Source organism: Hemiscyllium ocellatum, chromosome 25, assembly GCF_020745735.1.
Source record: "Hemiscyllium ocellatum isolate sHemOce1 chromosome 25, sHemOce1.pat.X.cur, whole genome shotgun sequence".
NCBI lineage: Eukaryota > Metazoa > Chordata > Chondrichthyes > Orectolobiformes > Hemiscylliidae > Hemiscyllium > Hemiscyllium ocellatum.
In genome coordinates, this window is record NC_083425.1 from 50,291,588 (window position 1) to 50,311,544 (window position 19,957).

Sequence of the window (19,957 nt, forward strand, 5' to 3'; positions counted from 1 at the left end):
AAAGATCCTTCATTGTGCGGTCAATCCTCAGAATATAGATGGGTGAAAAACAACACAAGACAACTTTCTCAATTCATGAAGGACATTCTTCCAACTTCATTAAGGGATTCCAGATAAACCCACACCTGTTCCAAATATACTTCTGAGCCTGCACAGAATTCCACTCAAATTACTTCCTACTTCCCTCATCATCCAAAATCTGCAAAGTGTCTTATCTTGATCCAAGCAGGAAACGTTCACTAATGATTTACCTTTTACAGGGCACATGTGTTTCACAGCAGGGACTCCCACTGTGGACTTGCCAGAGGTGGGAGATCATAAAAAGCACTTTGCAAAGTGAGAGAGAGAGACACACACACACAGAGAGAGAAGCATGCATTTTCCCAGTGCAAGATCAACCACAAAACTTCAAAGGGGCCCTAGGTCCAAACCTTAGACTGAGCTGAGTCAACTGACCATAGGAGGAGTGCAGGTATGGTCTGGAGAATAAGCTGCACAGGCTAGTGGGTGGGAACATGATTAAATACAGTGAATAATGGAATGAAAGCTAACTGACAATCCAATGTACACACCGTGAAGCTAGGGTTCCACCTTGGCTTCATAGTGACTACCTGAACCTGAGGTCAAAGGTCATGGGTCTGTGGTCCTATTCAAGAGAATGAAGCACAAAATCTTGTTTTGTGTATTGCAGTGTGAGTGCTGCACTGTCAGAGGGACAATACTTCAGATAAGATGTGAAACAGAGGCTCTGTCGGGTGGATAGAAAAAATATCCCATAGCATGATTTCAGTGAATTTGAGGGGTGTGATTCCTGCTGCCCGAGATAATATTGGTCTCAAATAATTCCAAAAACAACTGATCTCTTCCTAATCAGAGCGCTGTGCAGTTTGTCTGTCACATTTCCTAGATTACAATGCTGAGCACACTTCAAAAGCAGGCTGTTAAATCACATAGAAGGTGTTACAAAAATGAGATTTTTTTATTTTGTTTTAGTTGTGTTACTGACAGTGAGAAAAGAACGTTGAGAGATATAGAGATACAATTTGGGTCATGTTGAATTAACAATGTGGAATGGGGAAAAAAACTGAACCTACAAATGGATTTTACCTAGTTGGATATTGCTTGACTGAAACACAGATCTTAAGTGCAAGTCCAGCATACTAGCCCTTTCTGCTAAACAGAAAAATCATCACTTTGGCTGCAGCCTTCCTTCCATCATTGAGTTAATAAAAATGCTAAATCATTGTGATTTTAATTCCTTTTTGATTATGTTCAATTGCTAATGAACACATTTTGAATTTTGAATGTTTACAAAGATGTCTAGGATGGTTGAACTTTCCACAGGAATATAAATCTTAGCGAGTCAAGGGGCTGGGTCCAGTGCATGGAGAATTAAGGGAAATGTAAAAGGGGAGGAAGGCTCAGCAGAGGTTATTACAGTTTCCATAATGAGTAATAGGACAGAGTGTACGGAAAAGGTCAGGAACCTAACTTCAGGAACAGCAGAAGAAGGGGCAACTATGAGAAGTGGGACAGTCAATGCAGGACTGAGGGTGTTGTACTTAAATACAGCCAGTATATGAAACAAAGCAAATAGCTTTTTGGAGCAGCTTGTGGTAAAGCCCACTTGGGAACACGCAAAGCTGATTTGGTGATGTGTAATGAGGCAGACTTGATTAGGGAGCTCAAGGTCACAGAACCCCTAGTGGGCAGTGACTATAATGTAATAGAATTCACCGTGCAGTTTGAGAGGGAGGAGCTGGAATCTGATGTCACGGTATTGCAGTTGAGTCAAGGTTCCTGCAAAGACATGATGGAGGAGCTGACCAGAGTTAATTGAAAAGGAGAGCCTAGCAGGGATGATGGTGGAGCAGCAATAGAAAGGGTTTCTGAAGTAGTTTGGAAGGCACAGCAGAAGATTATTCCATGGCAGAAGAAACACACTAAAGGAGGGACGAGGCTGACAAGGGAAGTCAGGGACAGCATAAAAGCAAACTAAAAAGCATAGAAAATGATGAAGGCTAGTGGGAAGCCATAGGATTGGGAAACCTTTAAAAGCCAGCAGAGGATAACTAAAAAAGCAATAAGGGAGCAGCAGATGAAATATCAGGGTACATTAGCTTACACTTTATTTTAAAAGAAAATTGCAAGCGTTTTTTTAGATAAATACATAAAAAGTAAGAGAGAGGCAAAAATGGACATTGGAGCACTGGAAAATGAGGCTGGAAAAGTACTAATGGGAACAAAGAAATGGTGGAGGAACTTAATAGGTACCTTGCATCTGTTTTCACAGAGGAAGACACCAACAGCATACCAGAAATTCAAGAGAGTCATGGGACAGAGGTGAGGGTTGTGGTTATTACTAAGTCTGAAGGTGGATAAATTACCTAGACCAGATGGACTACATCCCAATATTCTGAAGGAGATAGCTGAGGAGATTGCAGAGGCATTGATGGTGATCTTTCAGAGTCGGTAAAGTGTGGAACTGGGAAAAGCACAGCAGGTCAAGCAGCATTGGAGGAGCAGAGGATTTGATGGTTCCGACCTGAAACATCGACTCCCCTTCTCTTCTGGTGTGGCTTGACCTTCTGTGCTTTTTCCAGCTGCACACTTTATCGACTCTGACTTTGCTGCATCTGCAGTCCTCAATATCTCCAAGTTGGTGATCGTTCAGGAATCAGTGGAGTCAGGGAGGGTCCCAGAGGACTGGAAAATGGCTAATGTAACCGCCCTGATTGAAAAGGGAGGGAGATACAAAATGGGAAATGATAAGTTGGTTAGTCCGACCTCAGTCATTGGTAAGATTTTGGAGTCCATTATTGAGATTGCGGGGTACTTGGACGTGCAGGGTAAAATAGGGCTGAGACAGCATGGCTTCATCAAGGGGAGGTCATGGCTGGCAAATCTATTAGAATTCTTTGAAGAGGTAGTGAGCAAGTTGGACAAAGGAGAGCCAATGGGATTTCCAAAAGGCCTTTGATAAGGTGCTACACAGGAGGTTGCTAAATGAATTAAGAGCCCATGATGTTAGGGGCAAGGTGCTGGCATGGATAGAGGATTGGCTGACTAGCAGAAGGCAAAGATTAGGGAAAAAGTGGTCTTTCTCAGGATGGCAACCAGTGAGTCGTGGGGTTCTGCAGGGGTCAGAGGTGGGACCACAACTACACATATTATACATTACTGATCTGGATGAAGGAGCAGGAGCATTGTTGTGAAGGCTGCAGTGGCACAAGTAGAGGGGCAGGTAGTGTTGAGGAAATTGGGAGCCTGCAGAACTGGCTAGGAGTGTGGGCAAAGAAGTGGCAAATGTATTACAATGTGGGAAACTGTGAGGTAATTCACTTAGGTAGGAAGAATAGAGATATATATTATTTTTTAAACAGGGAAAAACATCAGAAATCTGAAACATAAGTGCACTAGGAGTCCTAGTGCAGGATTCTCTCAAGGTTAATATGCAGGATCAGTTGGCAGTTAGCAAGTCAAATGCAATATTACTTTGACAGGGCTAAAATACAGCATAGGGAGGTACTGCAGAGGTTGTATAAAGTTTTGAACAGGCTGCATTTGGAATATTGTGAGCAGGTTTATACAACATAGAACAATACAGCGCAGAACAGGCCCTTCGGCCCTCGATGTTGTGCTGTCCTGTAAACTAATCTAAGCCCATCCCCCTACATTATCCCACCATCATCCATGTGCTTATCCAAGGATTGTTTAAATCTCCCTAATGTGGCTGAGTTAACTACATTAGCAGGTAGGGCATTCCACACCTTTACCACTCTCTGCATAAAGGACCTGCCTCTGACATCTGTTTTAAATCTATCACCCCTCAATTTGTAGCTATGTCCCTCGTATAAGCTGACATCATCATTCTAGGAAAGACTTTCACTGTCTACCCTATCTAATCCTCTGGGCCCCATACTTAAGGAAGGATGCGCTAGCTTTGGATGGGGTCTGAATGAGGTTTACAAGAATGATCCCAGGGATGAAGGGCTGGTCATATGAGGAACGGTTGAGGACTCTGGGTCAGTACTGGATGGAGTTTAGAAGGATGGGGGAGGGGATCGCAGAATACAGAGAGGCCTGGATGAAGTGCATGTGGAGAAGATGTTATCACTAGTAGGTAAGACTAGGACCTGAGGGCACAACACAGTGAAGGGACGAGAATGGAGATGAGGAAGAATTTCTTCAGCCAGAGGGTATTGAATCTATGGAACTCACTGCTGCAGCACCACTGTGGAGGCCAAGTCATTGAGTATATTTGAGACAGAAATAGATAGGTTAGTAAGGGGATCAAAGGTTATGGGGAGAAGGCATGAGAATGAGATTGAGAAACATATCCTTGCTCCCGATGCGGTTTCTCTCTACGCTGGGGAGGCTGGATGCCTTCTCACAGAGCGCTTCAGAGAACATCTCCGGGACCCCTGCACCAATAAACCCCATTGCCCCGTGACCAAACATTTTAACACACCCTCCCACTCTGCCGACGACATGCAGGTCCAGGGACTCCTCTATCGCCAATCCCTCACCACCTGACGCCTGGAGGAAGAATGCCTTATCTTCCGCCTTGGGACCCTTCAACCCCAATGTGGACTTAACCAATTTCCTTATTTCCCCTCCCCCCACCTTACCTTAGTTCCAACCTTCCAGCTCAGCACCATCCTCATGACCTGTCCCACCTGTCAATTTTCCCTCCCACCTATCTACTCCACCCTCCTCTCCAACCTATCACCTTCATCTCCACCTCCATCCACCTATTGCAATCTCAGCTACCCTCTCCCCAGCTCCACCCCCCTCCCGTTTATCTCTCCACCCCCGAGGCTCCCAGCCTCATTCCTGATGAAGGACTCCAGCCCGAAACGTTGATTTTCCTGCTTCTCGGATGCTGTCTGACCTGCTGTGCCTTTCCAGCAACACACTCTTGACTGAGAAACATATCAGCCATGATCAAATGGCAGAACAGACTTGCTGGGCCAATTGGCCTAATTCTGCTCCTATACCTTGTGGCCTTATTGATTCCTGACGGCAATCGGAACTACTCCAAAGAGAAGAGGGAAGTACAGTTTTTACTGTTGGAACTCGGTCATGTTTCACTGGCAACAGAGCATATTTCCTTCCTGTCTATCCCCTACTTCAAGGTTCTCCCTCTCCTAAAATGGCGTTATGTCTTAATAAGGAGCACACTCCCCTCAGTTGAAAAGTGTTGGCTTCCAGTCCCTTGACAGAGGAAATGATTTCATCAGGCAACCCACTGTGGTACTCAGCCAGCACTATTGGAGGTGGCCCTCTGTTGGATCACATATTAACTAGAGGCCCTGTTCACCGTCTGGTGCATGTGAAAGATACCTCCATTTCGTGAAAAGGAGCAGGGCCCTCACGCCCTTTTCACTGGCCAATATGTGCCCCTCCAATCAAAATCCCTGAAGCAGCCTGGTGGGCCACTAACTTGTGGAAAGTTGCCACTTGTGAATTACTTCCTTGCTTGCCAACTGGGCAACTGCGTGGTTGCCATGAGCAACCTCACAGAGCAGGGAAATGAGCATTGCTGCTGGTGGAGTTGGCACCGGTCCACCCAGCATTAAGTACATGAGTTGGCATTCTCCCTTCCCACAGTAACATAAATGCCAGCATCAGTTTTAAGATTGGGTGGGTGATAGACACATTGACTTGGATAATGGTCATTCCTTTTACATTGATAACTGTGTCGTCCACGTTTTGAGATGAGACATACTCACATTGTAAAGTTCTCTTCGAGAAAGCACCTGTTTCGCAGCAATCCTGCCCACAGCTGGACCCCGACAATGCCAAAAATAAAGAAGACAAAGAAACAGAGGAGAAGTACGTTGCCTAACATAGGCAAAGTGTCCAGCAGCAGTGTCACCAGTATCCTCATACCTGCAGAATAAAAGCAGAGACATCAAATAGCACCAGTCCGTAGCCTTCCTGCTGTGCAGGACCAATGACTTTATTAACCTGATAGTAGCTGTCAACCATTTGTCAGCCTATTAGGCCTCAGGAAGACAAATGGTTCAGTATATCGACGTATTAATCATCTGTCAGCTTCATCAATCATCTCTTAATAAAAATATATTTCCAAATGAGTTAATCTACCCACACTGTGCTGTGTTGGTTAATCAGCAAAGATACCTTCTGCAGATCATACATCAGTTATTCATTAATACCTATTACACCCTATTGAAAAACATCTATCTGTCCTTTGTCAATTAGATGTTGTTTTGCCATCTCTCGATGATACATATCAATAAATATCAATCAATACTTTCTATCAATATTTCTTAAAAGATCAAATTATTGACATATTCTCCTTTTTGTTGCACTTTATAGTGCCTTTTTTTTGTCAGACTTCAAAGCATATGCCCATTTTTGTTTCTTATATCGGCAGTTTCCATAGATGTTTGAATTGAAAGATTAAAATGAAGGTTTATGGAAATGCCCTGAGTAATTGAACATGCCCTAAGCCAGGAAAGGAGGACTGTGCAGAGGACAGTTGAGACTCATTTAATGCCGTGAGGAATCCCTCATGACAGATACAACTTGCGGCCTTTTAAGTGTCTTAGGTAGAGTGTATACCTGCACTGTGTGCTTCTGGTGAAAACTGCACACTGTGCTATGCACAGAAACACTGGGATTTAAGGCTTTAATGACAGAGTTCAGAATTTTTCCCAGAAAACCTCACAAGTAAGGCATTGGATTGTTTTGCCCCTTAATGTTCACTATTTTGAAACTCTGTAGGGGAGATTTGTCAGATTGACACATGAATTAAGGGATTTCAGTTGCTTGGAGAGTCTGGGCAAGCTGGAAATGTTCTCTTTTGAGCAGAGGGGGCCAAGGGGATATTTAATAAAGGTGTTCAAAATTTTGAGGCTTTTTGGTCGAATACGTAGAGAGAAAATGCAAGCACTGGTGAGGGATTTGGTAACTGGACGACAAAGGCTGCAAGTAATTGGGAAAAGAACCATAAGGGAGTTATCATGGTCTGGAACACTTTACTTGAAAGGATGGTAGAAGCAAATTGAATTGTCGCTTTCAAGAGAAATCATAAGGTACAGTTAATAAGTTTGCAGGTGACACCAAAATTGGAGGTGTAGTGGACTGCGAAGAGAGTGAGTGAGGTCTGCAGATGCTGGAGATCAGAGCTGAAAATGTGTTGCTGGAAAAGCGCAGCAGGTCAGGCAACATCCAAGGAACAGGAGGTTCGACATTTCGGGCATGAGCCCTTCTTCAGGACTGAGGAAATGACTTTCCTCATCTGTCGAATCTCCTGTTCCTTGGATGCTGCCTGACCTGCTGCGCTTTTCCAGCAACACATTTTCAGCAAAGAGAGTTACCTCAGATTATAACAGGACCAATGGGCTGAGAAATGACAGATGGGCCAATGGGCTGATAAATGACAGATGGACTTTAATTCAGATAAATGTGAGGTGCTGCATTTTGGGAAAGCAAATCTTAGCAGGACTTATACACTTAATGGTAAGGTCTTAGGGAGTGTTGCTGAACAAAGAGACCTTAGAGTACAGGTTCATAGCTCCTTGAAAGTGGAGATAGGATAATGAAGAAAGTATTTGGTATGCTTTCTTTTATTGGGTCAGAGTATTGAATACAAGAGTTGGATGGTCATGTTGCGACTGTGCAGGACATTGGTTAGGCCACTGTTTGAATATTGTGAGCATTTCTGATCTCCTTTCTATTGGAAAGATGTTGTGAAACTCGAAAGGGTTCAGAAAAGATTTACAAGGATGTTGCCAGGGTTGGAGGATTTGAACTATAGGGAGAGGCTGAACAGGCTGGGGCTGTTTTCCCTGGAGCACCAGAGGCTGAGAGGAGTCCAGAACTAGAGGGCATAGGTTTAGGGTGAGAGGGGAAAGATATAAAAGAGACCTAAGGGGCAACGTTTTCACACAGAGGTGGTACGTGTATGGAATGAGCTGCCAGAGGAAGTGGTGGAGGCTGGTACAATTGCAACATTTAAGAGGCATTTGGATGGGTATATGAATAGGAAGGGTTTGGAGGGATATGGGCCGGATGCTGGCAGGTGGGACTAGATTGGGTTGGGATATCTGGTCGGCATGGACGGGTTGGACCGAAAGGTCTGTTTCCATGCTGTACATCTCTATGACCCTATGACTCTGTTTACCTGAAAAAGAGAGTGCAAGTGGTAAAACTAATTGGATAGTTCTTTCAAAGGGCTAGCACATCATGGTGGGCAAAATGGTCTCCTTCTGCACTTTTTGATTCTATAAGCTCTCTTATTCTTGGCCTTCCCACTTCTGAAAATGAAACATGGTGTTTCTGCAGCAGCCAGGAATTCACTGATCCCCCTTCACATTAAAATATCAAGAGAAATAGCTTAGGGGTGGGAGGCAGTGAAAATTGGAAGCCCCCCTCCCCTCTGCAAAGGCTTAACATTTTATAAAGGGAGTATAGGAAACTGAAGCTTTATTAGAATAGAAAGCAGTTCCAAGGCTATGCATAGTGTCCGCTGATTGATTTTCAACATTTATCTCATTAGGTTCCATAGAAAACCTTATTCATTCTCACGATTCTGGCTTTTGCCAGGAGTTGCTGAGCATAATGTTTTATTCAATGTCCAAGCAGAGTGCATTTGACGTTGGTGGTCTATACAATATCAGGTCAAAAAAATGAAAATAGATAGAAAAGTGTCACAGAATGAATGATCTATAAATATTTAACATCTGAAAAATTAGCATGAAATCATTGCTGATAGGATATCTTCATATTTCAAAGGTTAGAAAGAGCACTCAATATCCAAAGGGTCCATTTGGAGACAATGTATGAATAATAAAGTGCACAGCATGTAGGGACACTTTACAGTGTGACGCAGAAATCTCGATTTTGGTGCTTCACACAAATATAACCACCCCGCAAACATCCAGCCCCAACAAATAACTAAATAATGTGAAGGAGCCTTATTCTCTTCAACAATAAGGTTTCCTAATGGGCCAACGCATTGTCGAAAAGTAAGTAATGCCCTACACCATGAATAATGCAATATGTTTGGGATTGTGAAGACACATCGTGAATTGAGAATCTCACAACTTGCTTTTGCACAAACAATCTCTCATCCTCATTGCCAGTGTCAATCAGAGCTGGCCCATTGTATTGATGCAGTGATGGGTTGGTCCACTCTAAGCAGAGTTTCAAATTCCAATCTGCACTGACTTGGTTCACAACCGTCAAGAGTATGATAATTAGTGTGAGAGTGCTCCCTATTCTGGACAAGTGGAAGGTCAGCCAGGCACGCATGGTCGGGTTAAGAAACACTCAAGAGCAAATTAAGGGGGGCTGTTTGCCTTATTTGCTTTGGTATTCTGCAATGCCTTTCTTTTCGCGTTCGATGGATATTTGGTTGCCAGTTTAGGAGATGCAGATCTATCAATTTTTTAAATTCATTCATGGGATGTGGGCGTCTCTGACTATGCTGGCAGTTATTGCCCATCCCTAATTGCCCAGAGAGCAATTAAGAGTCAACCACATTGCTGTGGGTTTGGAGTCACATGTTGGCCAGTCCTTCCCTAAAAGGACTTTAATGAACCAGATGGATTTCTCTACAACAATCAGCAGTGGGTAGGTCTTAATTCCAGATTGTTATTGAATTCTGCCACAATAGGATTTGAACCTATGCTCTCTGGATTGATAGGCCAGTGATTCAGTGCTGAACCATTAGCCTTAAAGCAACCTCTTCTCATCCTTGGAAGGTAAACTCTGTAACCTCTAACGGAAGGGACCTTGCAATCTTTTTCAGCACGTGTGTTGCTTTATTAATTTCCTTGCCTTTCCACTCCAATCTCTCTCCATTTTATGAATACTCATGGGAATGGTCATACTAAGCCCCATGGTGAGGACAGGAAGCTAAAGGTTTCCCTGCCTGAGGCAGTTGAAAGGCAGTTTATGCAATCCCCTCTTAGCCTTGCACCAGAGCAATGATGTTTTGTATCATCTCATTCAAAGCTGACTAGTATCCAGAGCCTGTGAACTCAAATCCTTCCTGTTATGGCAAGACTGGGTTTAACCATGGGGTTAACTTACACCATGTGCAGGTGACAGAGTTTCTCAGACAGCAATTTACTTTCAGGTTATTCTTTCACTGGACACAGGTATCATTGGCAAGGTCACCACCTGTTGTCTGTCCAGAACTGCTTTCTCTAGGCCATTTCTGAAGGCAGTCAGGAGTCAAACACCTTACTGTGGGTTTGGAGCTGTGTGCAGGCCAGACCAGATAAAGGTAACAGATTGCCTTCAGATGGGAAAAGACCCAGAGAGGATTTTATAACAATCAGCAGCAGTTTTGTGGTCATCACTGAGAGGACCTGTCAATTCCAGATTTACAAACTGAAATTAATTCCCACCAGCTGCTGTGGGGAGGGATTTGAACACACAACCTCAATATGAACCTCAGCCTCTGATTTACTGATGCTCTAGTGACATGTCCAAGGAGCCACTGCTGCCCTGGTGTATGGATTTAGACCACTTTAACCAACTGAATCTGCCTCTCAGAAATGCAGGTCTACTTTAGAAAGGTCCTTTCTTTTCTTCATCTTCTTCCTTCTTCTCTTCTTCTCTCTCAACACTGGGGGGCATGACAGCTCAGTGGTTAACATTGTTGCCTCATAAGCCAGGGACCTGGGTTCTATTCCAGCCTAGTGTGGAGTTTGCACATTTTCCTCTTGTCTAGTGCAGGTTTTCTCTGGGTGCTCTGGTTTCCTCCCACAGTTTACAGATGTGCAAGTTAGGTGGATTGGCTGTTCTAAATTGCCCATAGTGCCCAGACCAGGTGGGTGAGTCATGGGAAGTACAGGGATAGTGGATATCTTGGTGGGATCTTCTTTGGAGGTTTGGGACAGACTGAATGGCGTGCTTCCACGCTGTAGGGATTCTATGATTTCTCTTCATTTGAGTCTCCTCAAAATCTAGCTCTTGGTCTCCTATCCCAATATGTGGCTCATTGTCAAAATGCGTTGAAGTCACTATATAAATGTAGGTCACTGTTTTTTGCACTTTCGTGCTTCTCATTCCTTCCTACCCCTGGAGAGTGGCCCCCAGACAAAGCTGAATGCGCTTGAGCACCTTCCCTCATCCCTGACTGTACATTCCAGATTTCAGATCTGAAACAATAACACTTCTGCACCAAAAGCAATGGACGAATCTCTGGCTCCGAATAGCAGACAACGATGAAGAAAGCACTTCAGTAACCATGACTAAACATATCTGGATCCAATTGGCATTTGTGTCTGTCTCTTGCTTTCAAAATTACTCATTTAGTCCAATCCAAAAATACTTGGGAGGAAGAGAAGAATTAATGGCTGCTGATAGAATCAGTGCTGACAACTGTTAATATTGATGAAAATGATGGATGCAATTATTAGTTGTCCTATCACATCCTCTTATGTCTCGATTCAACCAAAATTATATTTCACAGATATGAGCTATGGCTAGCTGATTCGAAAATTAATTTACCTAATTATAGCAACAATTAAACAGCCACAGGCTTGGTTTTCCTCATCTATCAGATTGTCATTAAACTGGATAAGATGATAATTTCTGGTCCTGGAATAGCTGGTACAACAGAACTTCTACTGATACAATAATTGTTATTAATGACAATGCCCAAAAAGACTGGCTTTTAATCTGACACTCTGAATTACAGCTAATGCTCAGCTATTCATCTTCAAGGTCCACCTGATGGGTGATAAAATGGGAGTTACTGCTGTTTACTGAAATTAATTGGAGACAATGATTGTTGAGGGTGGGGTAAATGGTTTAGTGCATTGGGCCGAGACTGAGGGCTATGCCATCACGGAAAGTAAGGTAGAGAAACACAGGAAAGGTAGACGAGCAAACAACAGCTTACATTTACATTGTACCTTTAACAAAAAAAGGTCCCGAGGAGTGTCAACAAACGGAGTCCGACAAGCAGCCAACTAAAGAGATATTAGGAGAGATGTCCAAAAAGTTTGATCTGAAATAGTGTCTCAAATGAAGAGAGAGAGCGGGAGGCAGTCAGGTTTAGGGAATGAATTCCAGAGTATCAGAATGTGATAGGTGAAAGCATGACTGCTGATGGTTCGAAAGGAAGCAGAGAATGGCAGGTCGTTAGCGTTAGTCAATGGGTTCGTATCTGGGGTGGGTCAAGCAATGAGAGGGAGTGGTGTGAAGTATAATTAGGAACAATGTGGGTAAAATTCAACTGTGATGCAAGGTTCAATTCAATAGTAATGGATCAGATTTCTGTTATATATTCCACCTTTTTTTTAATTCCCTCAAGGAGGTTGGAGTGAGTGCTGATCTGTTTCCATTCTCCCAATGTTTGGCTTTCATTGCTTTGAAGGAAAGAAACATTTGCATTTCCCATTTTAGTGCCTTTCACATTGTCAGGAAAGCCTTCTGCAGCCAATGATGTCATTTCCATAAGGCCATAGGAGCAGACAAAGGCCATTCATCCTATCGAGTCTGCTCTGTCATTCACCAAGATCATAGCTGAAGCCTTGGCTCACCTTGCCTGCCTTTTCACTATAACCCTTGATTCCCTTACTGATTAAAAATCTATCTCATCTCTCTGGTGGTAGTTATTTTATAAAGGCAGCACAGAGGCTCATTGGTTAGCAATGCTGCCTCACAGCGCTAGGTACCTAGGTTGATTCTAGTATTGGGTGTGACTTGTGTAAGGTTTGCATGTTCTCCCTGTGTCTGTGTGGGTTTCCTCCAGCTGCTCTGGTTACTTCCCACACTCCAAAGATGTGCAGTTTAGGTGAATTGGCCATGCTAAAAAAAATGCCCATTGTGTTCAGGGATGTACAGATGAAGTGGATTAGTCATAGAAATGTGGGGTTACGGGAATAGAGTGGAATACTCGTCAGAGCGTTGGTGCAGACCTGGTGGGCCCACTGGCCTCTTCATATACTGTAGGTATCCCACGATTGTATTTCTTTTCTCCCCCGATTACTTAGTAATTTTGCATTCTATTAGTGCCTTCCACCATGAAGACTGATGTAAAACATTTATTCAATTCCTCTGTTTCCCAATTATTATTTCCTCTGCCTCATTCTGTAAGGGATCTTTTGTTTAGACCATAAGACATAGGACATAGGAGTGGAAGTAAGTCCATTCGGCCCATCGAGTCCACTCCGCTTTGGATTTAGATTTATTTTAGATTCTCTCTTCCTTTTTATCTATTTCAAGAAGCTCTTGCTGTCCATCTTGATATTACTTGCAGATGTATTCTCAAAGTTTATTTTCTCCACCTTTCTTATTTTTTGGTCTTCTTTTGTTGATTTTTAAAACTTTCCTATTCTTCTAACTTATCACCGATCATTGCTACACTCTGTCTTTTTATTTCAATTTGAGGCTATCCTTAACTTGCTGATTAACTATGGTTGGCTTATGCCTAACGGGAATACATATTTGCAATGAGGTCAGGAATGTTAGCTGTGGACATGGAGTCACATATAAACCAGATTAGGTAAAAAAATCCTAATGGACATTAGTGAACCAGATGGACTTTTAAACAATAATTGAAGGTAAGTCATTATTGAGGCTAGTTTTTTAAAAAAATTCAGATTTATTAACAAAGTTCATATCTAATAGCTGCCTTGGTGGAATTCAAACTCTTGTCTCTAAAGTTTGCCCTTGTCGCCTAGGTGTCTGGATTATTCGGTCAGTGACAGTACACTATGCCATTACCTTCCTCCATCCTGAGCATTAGGCCCAGACAACCTATTATTTTTCAACTGTGAAGATAAACACAATATTCATTCAATTCCTCTCAAAACGCCATATCCAGCTCTTTCCTGCAGTCACATCAGTTACCCAAAACATTAACTGGATCGGATGAAAATTGCTTCGGCATTGTTGAGGGATAACTGTACTTACTGGGAACTCTGTTAATGGCTCGAAGTGGTCGCAGTACCCTCACAGTACGGACAGCTGATAGACTGACATTCTGTAGGTCCAGTGAATACTCTAACATGCTGGAAAAAAACAGAAAGATAACCACTGTGGGCCATTCACAATAATCGACAAGGTGATGGGTATGGACCACCATTCACTTTTCACATCACACATTTCCCAACACTTCTGCAATAGCAGCATTTTTCACATTCATGTTTGCCTCTTTACTGCACGGGAGATAAAGAGGGAAGAAAGGGAGCAATAAAAAAACTGCTCAAATTCAATAAATCAGAACCACGGGCCCCTTATTTACAACAGACACATTTGCACCTGAAATGGAGACAAGGTTAATGTTCCGAATGGGAACCTTCATTGGAACTAGCAGAGCGATGCTTAAGAGGTCTCCTCTATGGTTGGAGATGCCGGTTCTGGTTAGAAAGATTTTAACATCAACCACTAATCACAATTTATTTCTTCCCCCCCACTCCTGGGTGCACTCCATAATGAAACGTGAATGGAATTTTTGTCTTTGATTAAACTGAACTGCTAGTCAAACAGATTTTGTTTGCTCATTCCAATATTTTTATGACTGATTAATGAAAGTGTTCAAAGATGTTGTAACTCCCCTATGATTATTCTCTTGCTTTTGTTCACTGTGCTATCCAGACCAGCCCTGGAGCATTGGCAACCCTATTGAGGATGGAAGTGGCAGCACCATAGATACAGGCTCAAGGTACGTCAAAGGGTTCCTAACTCAGGAAGTGATTTTAAGCTGGAATCAACATGTTTGTTTCACTGACTATGAAAAAGAATAACATACAGCACTTTATCGGTGACCACCAGGGAGGAAGTAAAGGAAGTTTAACTTATGTGGCATCTTCTACAAACCTAGCCAGTTCCAAAGTATTTCACAGCTAATAAAGTTCCTTTGAAGTACAGCCACTGCTGTATTGTAAGAAACAATATTCAATTTGCACAAAGCAAGCTCCCACAAAGGGGACTGTGTTAAAGGGAACATAAATTGTATTTCTGATGACAGAGGAACAAATATTGTCCAGGACACTGGACAGAGTTCTTTTGCTTGAACCACATAAGAGGAAAGACAGGGCTTCCTTGCTTTAACCTCTTCTCTAAGCGATGGCACCTCAAATAGTTAACACTACCTCATGGGCTGGGCGTTAATGTTGGAGAATTACTGGGTGACCTGTGTTACTTTGGTAGGGGAAGGGGTGCGATAGAATGTAATGCCTTATTAGCCAGCGCTGGGTCTTCTACAGAACGCAACCCTGCTGGTTCAGAAATCCTGCCCTCTGGAAGCTGCCAGCCAATCAGAGGTTGGAGGCTCTCCATACTGGAAGAGCCAGAGGAGTGATAGCCGGTGTTGGTAATGCTCCAAAGCTTAGCTTGAGGATTAATGCTGCTTCTCAGTCATTGGGGAATAGGGCAGGATGGGGATCATGAAAAGTGGTTTACCAGAGATTGGGGACAACAAGATCTGAGGCAAGAGTGAGGTGGGGAAAGATGCCCTTCTCAATTGTAGCTCCCTTAATTGGATGGTGGGTGTTTGTCTTTGAGACACTTCTATTGGGTTGTAGGCACACCTTGCTGGGTAGATGTGAGGGCCTGAGAGCACCATGTAACTCTCATTTAATCTCAGAGTCACCACTAACTTCTGGAGTAACTCTGTAATAATTTCTCTCATTGGTGGCCCTGATTGACATTCTGCTGCTGGTGGGCTGTTTCCTGTGTCAGGTCCTTTCTGACCTCAACTTAATTGAAAACAGTTTTCCTGACATTGGGAATCCAATGCAGGAACTCCCAAGCAATTCTCCAGATGCAGTTTAGGCTAATTGTTTTGAGTAGGATGCATCTGTTTTGCAAATGTACTGCAGGGTTTGATTTAATTTATTAATATCACAATTACTGAGATACAGTGAAAAGTATCGTTTTCATGCTATCCAGGGAAATCATAGCTTATGTAAATACATCAGGGTAATAGAACAGAATGTAGAATATAGTGTTACAGATACAGAAAGGTGCAGAGAATGATCAACTCTAATATATGAAAGGTCCATTCAAAAAGCTGATAACAGTGAGGAAGAAGCTGTTCTTGAATCTGTTGGTATGTCTCATTGATCATGAGGTTTAAACCAAACACTGCTTCCTACTTTTACCAGCAGTCCACAAACAGATAGGTATTTACTATTTGTAAACAGTGAGGGTACATTCCCCCGACTCTGTTGATGGACTCTGACTTTATAAAGATTATAACAACACTGTGGTCAAGTTAAACCAAAAGTAGTGTTTATTTCAAAAACTCTTAGGTGCCAGGGAATACTTTGCCAGTCAGGAATGTTGACACACATGTATGGAGATATAGAATAATAAAAGATGAAGAGGTTATTCTATTGGTAACAAATGCAAAGCAACCACAGGTTACTGAAATAACTCCACAAAGGCTGGTATCCCATCACCAAGTCACCCTTCATTTACACGTTCATTGTATATGGCACTGACCCAACGAGTTCAGAGCTGGCCCCTAGAGTAAACAGAATCACTGACACTCCTGTTTATACGTGTCAGCCATGACTCCCTGATTGGACCAGGTTTACCAGGTTAGCAGCATCAATCAGGGAACTCAAACTCTATATGGTCCAGTCACTAACGATACCTGTTTAACAATGTCCTTGCTTTTAAGTTCGAGTTCAAAAGTCCTAGACTGGAACTGGCGAGCTGGAATTCCTTCATGAGGATGGTTAATAGTCTCGCCCAACAGTTGAAAAGTTAGAGTTCGAGTTGCTTTTCAGAAGTCGTTTGAGGAGGATTTGACATAATATACCCTCTGCTTCAATATTTTGATGAACGAAAGTTGAATATTTTCAGAGAGTACAAATACAGGTGGTTGGCCCTGTTTTACGGGCCAGAGTACTTTCCTTAAAGACAGGTTAAGAGAGGGGGCAAAGAAGTGGCAGATGGAGTACAACGTGGGAAAGTGTAAGGTCATGCACTTTGGGAGGAAAAATAGAGACATGGACTATTTTCCAAATGGGGAGAAACTTCTTAAGTCTGAAGTGCAAAGAGACTTGGGAGTTCTAGTCTAGGATTTGCTCAAGGTAAACTTGCAGGTTGAGTCAGTAGTTAGGAAGGGAAATGCAATGATGCCATTTATTTTGAAAGGACTTGAATATAAAAGCAGAAGAGACTCTACTCGGCTCTGGTCAGACCACATTTGGAGTATTGTGTGCAGTTTTGGGTGCTATATCTCAGGAAGGATGTATAGGCCCTGCAGTGTGTTCAGAGAAGGTTCATGAGAATGGTCCCAGGAATGAAAAGCTTAACATTTGAGGACTCTGGGTCTATACTCGATGGAGTTTAAAAGGATGAGGGGGGATCTAATTGAAACTTACAGAATACTGAATGGCCTGGACAGAGTGGATGTTGGGAAGATGTTTCCATTGGTAGGAGAGACTAGGCCACGAGGGCACAGCCTTAAAGTAAAGGGAAGACCTTTTAGGACGGAGATAAGGAGAAACTTCACATAAGGGCAACACGGTGACTCAGTGGTTAGCACTGCTGCCTCACAGCACCAGGGTCGCAGGTTCAATTCCAGCCTCGGGCAACTGTCTGTGTGGAGTTTGCACATTCTCCCCGTGTCTGTGTGGGTTTCCTCCGGGTGCTCCGGTTTCCTCCCACAGTCCAAAGATGTGCAAGTCAGGTGAATTGGCCATGCTAAATTGCCTCGTAGTGTTAGGTGCATTAGTCAGAGAGAAATGGGTCTGGGTGGGTTACTCTTCGGCGGGTCGGTGTGGACTGGTTGGGTCAAAGGGCCTGTTTCCACACTGTAAGGAATCTCATCAAACATGGTGAATCTATGGAATTCATTACCACAGAAGGCTGTGGAGGCCAAGTCATTGAGTGTAATTAAGACAGAGATAAGGTCTTGATGGTCAAAGGGATCAAGGGTTGTGGGGAGAGAGTGATCAAATGGAGATGAGAAACGTATCAGCCATGATTGGTGGTGGAGCAAACGTGATGGCCTGAATGGACTAATTTCTGCTCCTAAGTCTTATAGTCTAAGACCAGAGTTAGGTTGATGTGGACAATAAATGTTGTGTGGCCTCTAAACTGTCTGCTATTTCAAAACGATATGGGTAAAAAAAAGCAACAGTTCCAGAACATGCTGGAGTAACTCAGCAGGTCTGGCAGCGTTTGAGAAGAAACAGATTTAATAGACTCATGGAGTCATGTAGCATGGAAACAGACCCTTCGGTCCAACTCATCCATGCTGACCAAATTTACCAAACTAAAATAATTCCATTTGTCTCTAAATTACATGTGTGGATGTGTATCAAAGTTGTGTTTTGTTATTTAATTTGTTACAATGTGCTGGAGAATACAGTAAAGTGTTCTGTATGGTTGTAGTTTGACCTCTGCAAGCCCATTACAATGATACATGTGAGACAGTACACTGAGACCTCACTGCGTTGCTGTCAGACTCAACAGAACTGGCCCTTGCCGTATTTGATACTTAGCCAAAAATACAAACTCAGGGATGTGCCGTGACCTTTCACCCAACAGCTATAAAAAAGAAGTAGTGTCAAAGATATTTGCATTTCCATGGTGGTTTCTCTTGTAAACAGTAACAGAGGTTCCCTGCTGATCTAATGGTGGTGTGATAAACACAGTTCTGCTCCTCAATAGTTGTGGACAGAGTAACTCTGTAGGGTTCGCCTCATGTATACAGTTATTTGGTGGTTTCTACCTGGGGTGAGATAATGATTGACTTAAATCTTTGCCCAGGTGTACAATATACATCATCGATACACTCCTGGCCAATCCTAATCAGGAGATGCTCTCAACTGTTTCTGATGTGCTTTCAAGCACAGAATATTGGGTTTCCATGGAGACTGTCGGCACTTAGCACTGGTTTGAAAGATAAAAATATATGTTTTTGTCATTCTATCCTGTTGCCACATGTCATTATTCCATTGGAAATACTTGAAAATTTCTCAGACTGGAGACAAATTGAAAGTAGTCTGGGGACTGGAGAGTGGCGGATGTTGTGCCCCTGTTCAAAAAAGGGAATAGGGACAACCCCGGGAATTACAGGCCAGTTAGTCTTACTTCAGTGGTAGGCAAAGTAATGGAAAAGGTACTGAGGGATAGGATTTATGAGTATCTGGAAACACACTGCTTGATTAGGGACAGCCAGCACGGATTTGTGAGGGGTAGGTCTTGTCTTACAAGTCTTTTTTAATTCTTTGAGGAGATGACCAAGCATGTGGATGAGGGTAGAGCAGTGGATGTAGTGTACACGGATTTTAGTAAGGCATTTGATAAGGTTCCCCATGGTAGGCTTATGCGGAAAGTCAGGAAGCATGGGATAGTGGGAAGTTTGGCCAGTTGGATAGAGAACTGGCTAACCGGTCGAAGTCAGAGAGTGGTGGTAGATGGTAAATATTCAACCTGGAGCCCAGTTACAAGTGGAGTTCCGCAGGGATCAGTTCTGGGTCCTCTGCTGTTTGTAATTTTTATGAATGACTTGGAAGAGGGAGTCGAAGGGTGGGTCAGTAAATTTGCAGACGATACAAAGATTGGTGGAGTTGTGGATAGTGAGGAGAGCTGTTGTCAGCTGCAAAGGGACTTAGATATGATGCAGAGCTGGGCTGAGGAGTGACAGATGGAATTCAACCCTGCCAAGTGTGAGGTTGTCCATTTTGGAAGGACAAATAAGAATGCGGAATACAGGGTTAACGGTAGGGTTCTTAGTAAGGTGGAGGAACAGAGGGATCTTGGGGTCTTTGTTCATAGCTCTTTGAAAGTTGCCACTCAGGTGGATAGTGTTTGTAAGAAGGCCTATGGTGTGTTAGTGTTCATTAGCAGAGGGATTGAATTCAAGAGTCGTGAGGTGATGTTGCAGCTTTACAGGACCTTGGTAAGGCCACATTTGGAGTACTGTGTGCAGTTCTGGTCGCCTCACTTTAGGAAAGATGTGGAAGCTTTGGAGAGGGTGCAGAGGAGATTTATCAGG

General features: G+C 43.1%; 1 protein-coding gene and 1 long non-coding RNA gene across 4 annotated transcripts in view; one reads left to right on the top strand and one right to left on the bottom strand.

The window, feature by feature from the left end:
- Positions 1–14,643, top strand: part of LOC132827675 (uncharacterized) — a 197,622-nt gene extending 182,979 nt beyond the window's left edge. Inside the window, exon 3 of the long non-coding RNA XR_009646025.1 lies at positions 14,593–14,643. This is a non-coding gene — a long non-coding RNA (uncharacterized LOC132827675). The remainder of the gene's footprint in view (positions 1–14,592) is intronic.
- cacna1g (calcium channel, voltage-dependent, T type, alpha 1G subunit) overlaps positions 1–19,957 on the bottom strand; it is a 308,065-nt gene that overhangs the window by 245,389 nt on the left and 42,719 nt on the right. For all 3 annotated transcript variants that reach the window (XM_060844315.1, XM_060844314.1, XM_060844316.1), the window contains exons 3-4: positions 13,909–14,006; positions 5,736–5,895 (exon numbers count right to left, since the gene is read on the bottom strand). In XM_060844315.1, the coding sequence (XP_060700298.1) occupies positions 5,736–5,895; positions 13,909–14,006 (258 nt within the window). The remainder of the gene's footprint in view (positions 1–5,735; positions 5,896–13,908; positions 14,007–19,957) is intronic.